Here is a 9,347-nt window from a genome sequence, read left to right as displayed (position 1 = left end):
ACATTATTCTGGGCTCAGCAAGTGTCTTATCTGCCATCGACAAATCCCAAATCCTCGCAGCTTCTGTTTCTTCCTATTTAAGACCTAGGTCACAGTATTTATTTACTTAAAGGATGGAGATGAAGGCAGGCTTAATGCTGGCCACCTGTCAGAATAACAGTGACCTGCCTCTTAAGGGGATTTCAGCAACCCTTCCACCCCAATGTCTTTGTAAGACAACAGGGGACTGGGAGAAAATGTAGAGGAAAAAATCCACTAATTGAGCTTGAAAAAGCTAGTGAGATGAAATGTAAAGACCCAAAGGGCAAGAGATGCTGAGATCCTTGGGTGTCATTTAAAGCGACTTGAAAGAATACAGGCCCCTTCCTATTCTGAGATTGGATGGGATTTGGCAAAATAAGATACCCAAACGGAAAAGTCAGTCTCCCTTATCTGCCTCTCGCAAACGCCCTTGGCATTCTTCATATTCTTATAGAGATTTGTGATAGTTTCCAAGGAATGCAAACAAACACGCTTTTTGGAATCAATGCCATGGGTGCTTCTGAGGGTGAGAAGTCAACAGGGCAGGTCCTACGTGGGAAACCTCAAGGCAGCATGGAAGACCTTAGTTAACAACCACACGTGCCCCACTTACTCGATGCCAGGTGGCGATCTCTACATTATATAACGCATCATATAACAACTTCGTCATCATCACCACCCCCATTCTACAGAGATGGTAAGTACCCAGCCAAAGGCATCAGTGCCAGTCAGAGATGGAGCCAGGACCTGGGCAGGCACGCTGGCTCTAGGCTCTGAGCTTCTCTGCACCACACCGTGCCGAGGTTCAAGCAGAGAGGACGGGGTTCAACTTGATGCTGTTGCAAAGCCATGTGCAGTGTGCTCCAGCAGGGACAGGAAGTATCCCCAGGCCCGCATCAGTCTTATATCAGCACTTGGAGGGTGTCAGTTTTTCCACTCCAGAGGCAAGGCAATGAAAAGGGCCATGGGAGATGGAGTCAGACAGACCTTCCATTTTCCTAGAGAAAGTTCTTTAACTTTTGGAGCCTTGGTTTCCTATCTAAAAACTGGGGCTTATGTCACCTCTCCTAGGGTTTTGTGAGCATTAGAAACAAAAAATTAGACCCCTTCAGCAGACTAGCCTGGTGATAGAAAGTACCCGATTTGTAAGAGCTATTTCAGATGTGTCCTTGTTGGAAGGCCCAGTGGAGAAAGCTTCGGGCCTTGGGACAATCATTCGGCTTCCCCCACCCCCAGGCAGATCATATGTATGGCATGATGAACCTGGACCAGCTGAAGGAAGCCCTGTCTGAGCCCGTCTACCCTGTAGATTTAGCAGACTGGGTTGCTTCCTGCCCCCACACAATGGAAAGCAATTTTAGTAAGTGCTTAGCTTAATTAGTTTGTGTCCAGACGTGCTCTCAAGGGCTGTGCACGCACACTTATCATCACGATCATCCACCTGTCTCTGGAAAGCCAGCTTTTCCAGAAGTCTGAGCCTAACTCCCTGTACAGTAACCAGATGAAATTTCCATTCATTCTACCACTCAATCCAGCTCCCCGGGAATGAGCCTGAAGTCACGACCCTCTTCTGCTGATGTCACAGGTCAAAGAAGGGTTGTTAACCTCTCACAGCACATCTTAGCTACTATGGTCATGGACCACCTCCGGCTCCGGGTGGCCATCCAAGACCCTTAGTAAGTATTAACAACTATGATGGCCTGGGATGACTACATGTGAGTCTGAGCTGGAATTCTGGCCTAGAACATTTTCTGTACTCTGCTGGTACTGAAATCAAGAATTCATTTTTTTTTGCATGTGGATGTCAGGTTGTTTCAGCACCATTTGTTGAAAAGACTATCTTTTCTCCATTGAATAGCCTTTGCTCCTTTCTCCAAGGTCAGTTGACTGTGTGAGTCTATTTATGGGTTCTCCATTCTGTTCCATTGATCTGTTTGTCTATCCTTTCACCAGTATCACACGATTTAAGAAAAAAATTTTTTTGGGGGGGAGGAGGTAATTAGGTTTGTTGTTTGTTTGTTTGTTTCGATGGAGGTACTGGGGATTGAACCCAAGACCCCATGCATGCTAAGCATGCACTCTACCACTGAGCTATACCCTCCCCCTGAAATCAAGAATACTTTTCAGGAATTACACCAAAGGATCCACCATGGGTAGGAAGGACAGAAGATATGTCAGAATATAGCAAGACTGGAACGCAGACTTCCGGGATATACTTGCAGATTCAAGACTGTGCTGCTTTTCTTCAATGGCTCTTCCAGAGAAAATGCAAAAGCCATAACGTGGCTTTCCCAACCCTGCCCTCTGCCACCTCCTGGCTGCCACAGCAGTCTAGTGATGGACATCATTAACAAAACAGTGATGGGGAGATGCTAACTGCTCCTGGGGACAAAGGAGAACGTGCCGGGGTTACTCTATCACCCACTCGTTTGCCCTCTTACTACCACGCACACGCCCACAACAGCGTCTCCAGCCTCCACTGCATGGCCCCTGTTTCCTGTAGAAATTACCATGGCCGAAGAAGAAATCTTCACCCTCTAAAATCTACAGCAAGATAGATGACAGCGTGATGGAAGGAAAGAGTACCCTGAGTGCCTTATTGATCTACCTGCCAGCCTGTGAATGGAGGGTAATAAAAATTTATTGAAAATTGGGGAAAAAAAAAGTCACTTATCCTAATTCCTCTAAAAGGGAGTACTGAGGTTGCATATGAATAAATCCTTCCCTCCCCAAGACGAAAGCACGATCCTCCCACCAGCCAACCCTCCAAACAGCACGGAATTAAAAATCTTGCAGTTTTATTTGCATATAAAGGCCGCTAGATATAGAATATCACAATAAATTTAAAGAAACAACTGCTTTCCTAAATTTCATTAACAAGATAACATAAAATAGAATAAAGCTCAACAGCATTTACAATGGGAAAACAGAAATGACTATTAGCGACAATATTTTGTGCTAGCGAAGATTGCATCGACACACAGTGCAAAATGGGGGGGTGGGTAGGAAGTAAGAAGACAATTCAGGGTATTTAAATATAAAGGACAACTAAGCCTTATTTTAGTTAGCTTCCGTTGCATCCATTTAAGTCTATACACGCCTGCGACTGTACCTAGATTTAACTCAAGCTCTTTAAGACCTTGAGTTCTGAGAAAATGTGTCAGTTCCTTCGGACTTCTGATGCCCTGCTATCAAGCATCCCTTTACAGTTGTACTGTCCTTGGCAATATTAAACTCCTAACTTAGTCATAATACACAAAAAATATTTATATATATATATATAAACCCATATTGAAAAAGGAGTCTGCACTCTCATTTTATTTTTTACTGCATGAAATACTTGCTCTTGACAGATTCCATTTCCATATTTTTAAAGCTAAAATAATTTAAAAGAACAAACAAACAATGAGACCTTGTATAACCACAATATGGATCTCACTAGCTAAGCCATCCTTTAAAGGAGGGCCGTTTTCTTCCCTTGACACAGCTTTCTTTATAGTAAGAGTGAAGGGAAGTCTTTTCCGCGCCTACTTTTGTTGAAAAGATTGCTCTACATCCGGGCCACGTCTGCAAAATAAGAAGCATTCCCAAGAAAAATAACAACAACAAAAACATCAAAAAATAAAATACTTCAAACAATACTCTTCAACAGTTGTGCAAATCTGGGTGGTTTTTTTAAAACACTGCCTACCTGTTTCTTTCTTTTTTTTTTTTTCTTTTCTTTTTTTTTTTCAGCTTAAAGCATATTAAAATAAGACTTTTGTCACCTTTGCAAAAGAAAGCTTGGCTGTCCTTTGGCGAACACTAACAATTTACAATGGCGTGGCCTTGGAGAAAAGAGAAGTCATTTTACAAATTCACAATGCTCCTTTGATTCCAAATGGACGCCCCATTTATAAAAAAAAAAAAAAACAAGAAGCACAACTTCTAGCATCATCTGTGTTCCAGCAATTTACAAACAAACAAAAAAAAAACCTCACAGGACCTGGAAATAAACAAGTAAGAGAATGTAAGTTTATAATTAGAAAAATGGCAGTTTTTAGATCTTCCCTCACATTCCACTTGGACGTTCAGAGCTTCAGGAGCCCTGTGGGTTTGGAAGGTCAAATATAATTGGAGGGTTGGTTGGTTGAAAGCTGACGGTACAGGCTGAGGCATTGATGTACGTGGTGTAACCGTCGGTCATGATGCCGTACCCTGTGGAGAGAAGAGCGTCACACTTACTGTAATGCATGCCGATGACCGTGACTCAACGTGGGGCCATCACACAAGGAAAACAACAAAATCTTTGCCAGTGGGCAGTGAGATGAAATTCAGTGCAGCCTCCCCTAGGTGGGACGGCTTTCAGAAGCTGCCTCCTGATTTGATTTTAATTTCTTAAAAGGGAGCATCTGCTACCTCAAAGAAAAGTGATTCTTTTTTCTTTATTTAACCACTAGATTTGTCGGGGAGGGGCTGTGATTTCTTTACTAGTGAGAATAAAGAAAAAACTTTTTTCTCCCCTATTTTTAAAGTATAGTTTTCATTTCAAAGCCCTGTATGAACGACTGAGTTCTAGAAAGGTGGATGAGTAGCAATAAGAAACTCCTCAGAGGAAAATGCATCCAATCATCCAAACCCCAAATGGGCTTCAGGACTGGTGAGAAAGGGATGAGCTTTGCATGGGGAGCTGGGAGAGGTGGATGCTTAGCTTCCTTATGTATAAAATTAGCTCTAAACTGCCTCAGTGAAAGTTAACAATAAGCGATCTTTTCCTCCTTGAATTGCTGAGTTCCGTTTCCTTCAAAAGAATCAGGAAATCAAATGTCCAAGTGATCTGGAGAGACATCACCATGGGACACTGCTTCCTATGCCTACCTGGACACTGGATCAAGCGAAAACACTTCCCATATGCATTCTAAATCTCTTGTGACCCACTGGAAGAAAGTGAAGAAAGTTTCTCTGGGTATTTGGTACGTATGTTCCTTTTATGCATTTTAACGTGTTGAAATTTTTAGCACGTTTGCAAATTTGCACATTCCCCTGGATACCTTGTATTTTGTCTTACAGCCTCTGCAATTCAGTTTGTAATTCTACGTGTGTATCAGGCTCTTATGGCATAGAAAAATAGGTCTGTGAAAAAAAAATTATCAGGACTTACAGAAATAACTGATAAGATTTTTTTTTCCCCTTCCATTTGCTAAAATTTCTCCAAGTCAGCCTGCAGAGAGCTTAATGAGGGTCAATGGAAAAATCTCTTAAGAGAAGAAAAGAGGCATTTAAAATGTGCACTGTTTAGTTCTGGGGTCATAAAGTCTTGTTATCTCTCTCCATCAAGAGGTTGGTATTTGCCCTCTCTCTGCCCTCTTCAGCTGTCTTAAGCGAATACAAGCGAGACAAGTTTATTTGAATATGATCTCCTCCCTTTTAAGCAAGTTTATTATTTTGGGACTGCAGTGGAATTCCCCAATTGTCTGGCTAGTTTAAAGCTAATTAATGATTAAAAAAAAAAAAAGATGAAATGCAACCTCACAGGCATGATGCAGGAATTCAGACCTGATAACTGCTCCCCAGAAATGCAGTTTAGGCATGATCTTCCATCCCGCTCCCCTCCAGCCTGTGTCATGCCCTAGAGAAGTGCCCTCCTTTTCAAAGAGTATGGCTCAAAGTCAGGGCAAGATGAGATCCACTCTCGGGGAGCTACCCCAGCTCCCCTTTTCCAGCCACTTGGCTTGTGCCTGCACTTGGCGAAAGCTGAGTTTTCTCTGGCCTCAGTTGGATGATCCTCAATACGCTGTTTATTACCTGCCTAACCAGAAAGCCCCTGGATTTGTGGGCTTTGAAAAGCAAACTCTTTTTTTACTGTGCCAGGCCTAAACACCTCACCTGCAGATGCACAAATAATTCTGGGGAACAGTCAGCAGCTGGAGGGAATACGGAGGCTGCCCATGTCCGTGCACCCACAGCACACCAAGATCTATAACCAGAGAGGCCTGCACTGCCAGAAAACCGAAGGCCTGCTGACAGAAGCCTCGTGTCTGTCCAAAGGCCCAGTTACCCTCGGTTTGAAAAAGTCAGAACAGAACAAACCTAGAGCCCTGAAGCTTCCCGTGAGGCTTTCAGGTTCTGTGAACTTGATTCCAGCTTACTTTTGAAAGGCAGAAAATGGCCACTGGACCGATTCCCATTTAGGGGAGATTTAATTATGCTGTTTAACCTCGGCTTGAGCTGACAGTGCTGACTACTTCTGAGAAGTCCGAAAACGGTTTTCCGAGGTGAGTAAGGAAATGTCTACCTGCAGCTCTTTCATTGCGTGTCCGGGGTTATTTTCTGGAAAAAGTCTTGCCTTCCTGGGTCTTCGTGTGCCTTCCATATGAAGCACAATATTTATAGGCGGGAAGAGGCCACAGAAGTTATTTAGTTTAAAATCCAGGCCATTTCTTCTGACACTCTTAAAGAGAAAATCTGTCCTTTGTTTCTTCAGGGCTGCTCTGCAGCCATGGTTATCAAACATTCTTCACCAGAGCCCTGAGATTCCTGAATTTCTCTGGGATTAGTGCTGGGTTTTCCAAAAGGTGGGCCAGGCCTGGTTTCCTACTGTTCACTCTCTTTAAAAAGAGAGTAGGTCCATATGAAATATTTACAGCTTTGGATGTGGGTGTCTGTCCTAACATGTCACCTCATGGAAGGGTCCCACTGGTAAGAAGAGTTTGGAAACCACTGCTCCAGTTATCCCCAGTGTAAACAGGTCCCCACTGTGAAACGAGGTCACGGATAATGACTCAGCATGTTGTGAACTCCTTCCTCCTGGCCTTACCTTCATGGATTCCACCGAACACATGGAGTTTGGGCCGGACCCGCCTCTGGACTGTGTTTAAAAGCTCCACGCAGCCCACTCTCTGAAGCTCCTTTGGAACCCAGTCTCGAAAACCTAAGGGCGAAATGTAATCAATACGCTTAATTTTCTGTCTTCAGGTAAGGTTTCATTTAGACTTTCAGGAAGCCGTAACTCACAGAAGGTTTATTACATTATCTGTAATCTTAGCCTCTCCATTAAAGCTCACAATGGCTTTTAAGGAACTTTTTACTCGTCACTTTGTCTTCTTGAGGTTCTTGAATTTTTTTTTTTTTTTGGTTTCCATTTTTTTCCCTTCCTGCTAATTAACATTTTTTTTTTTTCCTGTAAGGGATTTGATTTATTCAGCCATGGGTTTCAAATCTTCTTCATGGGCCCAATGACATTTATTCCCGGCAGTCCTATAATCTCTCTTTTCCCCTCAATTCAGTTACTTTCTTTCTCTCTCTCTCTCTTTTTTTTTTTTTTTTTTTTTACTGTATCTCTTACAGCAGACTACTTTCAAGCTTGTACAAAGGGCTAGGAGGGGCTGCCTATAAACTGGCCACAAGATACCTTGTTCTCTTTAGACACATCAGCTCTCAGCCCTTGGTGGTTCCTGATGATCAAAGCTTGGGAATGCCAAGTTTGTCCTCCGGTCTCCTCTCAGCAACAGGGCAACCCTGGTGACCTCATGGTGGCCTGCAGTGAGCTGGGGCTAACTGACTACCTTTATGTAAAAGCCACTTAGTTCTACGCCTAATGCAGAAAATCCATAAGAATTGACATCAGTTATGGCAAAAGTCAGCTCCCTGAATGATTATGGCCCAAATGGAATCCAGTCACCTTGGCAGGATGGGGTGCAAAGAGGGCAGGGGGACAGAAGGCTAAAGTGTGGTCGGGGGGTCCACCCCGCAGCTCCATTAGGTGGCTTCTACCACTCGGGAGTGACCTGGCAGAAAGGGACAGACCAGCTTTTTGCACTTTGTTTGGCAAAACTGTAGAAATGACGATCTAGCATCTCTATAAAGACACGTTGGCTGGCACGTGGGGAGTGGTTAGAGACTACAGGATAAACATCGGATAAAAGTTGGGGGCCCAATAAAAATCCAACCAGGGGTTTCAAAACTTTGCTAATTAGAGGGAGAAAACCTTTAATCCCACCGTGACTGCCATATTCTCTCATGCATGTGTTTTTCTTTAAGAGGGAAAATATCTCATCTCATATGTAATCACCTGAGAAAGTGTCCCGCTCGCACCTTAATAGCGAAGTCCCACGTGCCACTGCTCCCTCCCCCGCCGGACAGAATTCAAGGCCAGGCTTAGTGCCCACCCCCACCTCCTAGTCCAGAATGTTCCCGAGAACCCCAGCAACAACACTGATTAAGGCTCAACGTGACCTCATGAAAACTTTGCCTGGCCTTTCAGTTGGAACTCCTGCATGTAGCTCTTACTCGGCTAAGTGCACAGCCCCTCTCCGGATTACTCCAGCTTCACTGCAAACAGTGGGATGGGAGCCTCCCTCTCGTAAGACTTCCAGGGGTGTCTGAATTCTCTGGAGGCTAATTCAGATCTACTACTGCTGCCACTTGCTTTTGTACCAAAATTAACGACTTGGTGAAGTCTGTGAATCAACCATTGTGTTCAAAGTTATCTTCCAAATAACACTTCAGGCTCGTATATGTTTCCACGCTGAGGATGTCCAAGTCCCTCCCAGTAAACAGCCTGAGGGGGACCATGCCCACGCCCAACCAGGCTGCCCAGGGAGAGGACCCAGCTAGCTGGGATGGGGTCTCTGGAGGGTCTCCTGTGTAACTCGTGTGGATCAGAATATTTAGCCGGCAATGGAATGATTTAGTTAGTCTCGAATGACTGCAAAATAGGGAGATGAATTAATTATGACTTGATAAAGCTTACTGATAAGTCTAATCTTGTAAAGTATGGAGTGGGTAGTATGAGGGAGGGGGGAAAAAGGTCAGGGTGATTCTGAAGCTGGAAAAAGGCAGGAAGTGCCGATCTTGTGCAGATCTGTACAACTTCCCCGTCTGTGACCGACCTGGCTCCCCTTCTCTGGTTTCTCCCCATCCCTGAAATGTGCCACCATGGCTCTGGCCCTGGTCCTCCCTTCCGCTGTTTCTGTGTGAAACACACAGCACGTCCCTGATAAAGGCAGGAAGGCGGCACGGAGTGGTGTGGAGGGGAAAGTATCTGCAAGGATTAAATCCACATTAGGGGTTGGGTGTTAGGTTTTTTGTTTGTTTGTTTGTTTTTTCAGGCTGACAGAGGAGAGAACTGGCATGGGTAGCAACCCCAAACCACAGGAAAAAATTGTGAAAATCATTTATTTCTGTATTGAGTGTTTTCCCCCTCTCTCCAAACCAAGATGATGAAGAACTCTGCTAGTACTGCACATTTAACAATTTGTTAAGAGAAGAGATGTCATGTTACGTGGTTTTCAACACAATTAAAAAAAAAAAAGGAAGACTCTCTTACTAAAAGTGAAGCATCTGAA

General features: G+C 44.0%; 1 protein-coding gene across 6 annotated transcripts in view; it reads right to left on the bottom strand.

The window, feature by feature from the left end:
- Positions 1-2,802: 2,802 nt before the first annotated feature.
- The window catches only part of MPPED2 (metallophosphoesterase domain containing 2), a 162,594-nt gene continuing 156,049 nt past the window's right edge, over positions 2,803-9,347 (bottom strand). For all 6 annotated transcript variants that reach the window (XM_074372217.1, XM_074372214.1, XM_074372216.1 and 3 more), the window contains 2 exons: positions 6,818-6,931; positions 2,803-4,218 (listed from right to left, as the gene is read on the bottom strand). In XM_074372217.1, coding sequence (XP_074228318.1) covers positions 4,100-4,218; positions 6,818-6,931 — 233 coding nt within the window. In that variant the 3' untranslated portion in view covers positions 2,803-4,099. The remainder of the gene's footprint in view (positions 4,219-6,817; positions 6,932-9,347) is intronic.

This window comes from Camelus bactrianus, chromosome 10 (assembly GCF_048773025.1).
Source record: "Camelus bactrianus isolate YW-2024 breed Bactrian camel chromosome 10, ASM4877302v1, whole genome shotgun sequence".
NCBI lineage: Eukaryota > Metazoa > Chordata > Mammalia > Artiodactyla > Camelidae > Camelus > Camelus bactrianus.
Note: the sequence above shows the minus strand (reverse complement) of the source record. Positions and strands in the feature narration are given on the sequence as shown.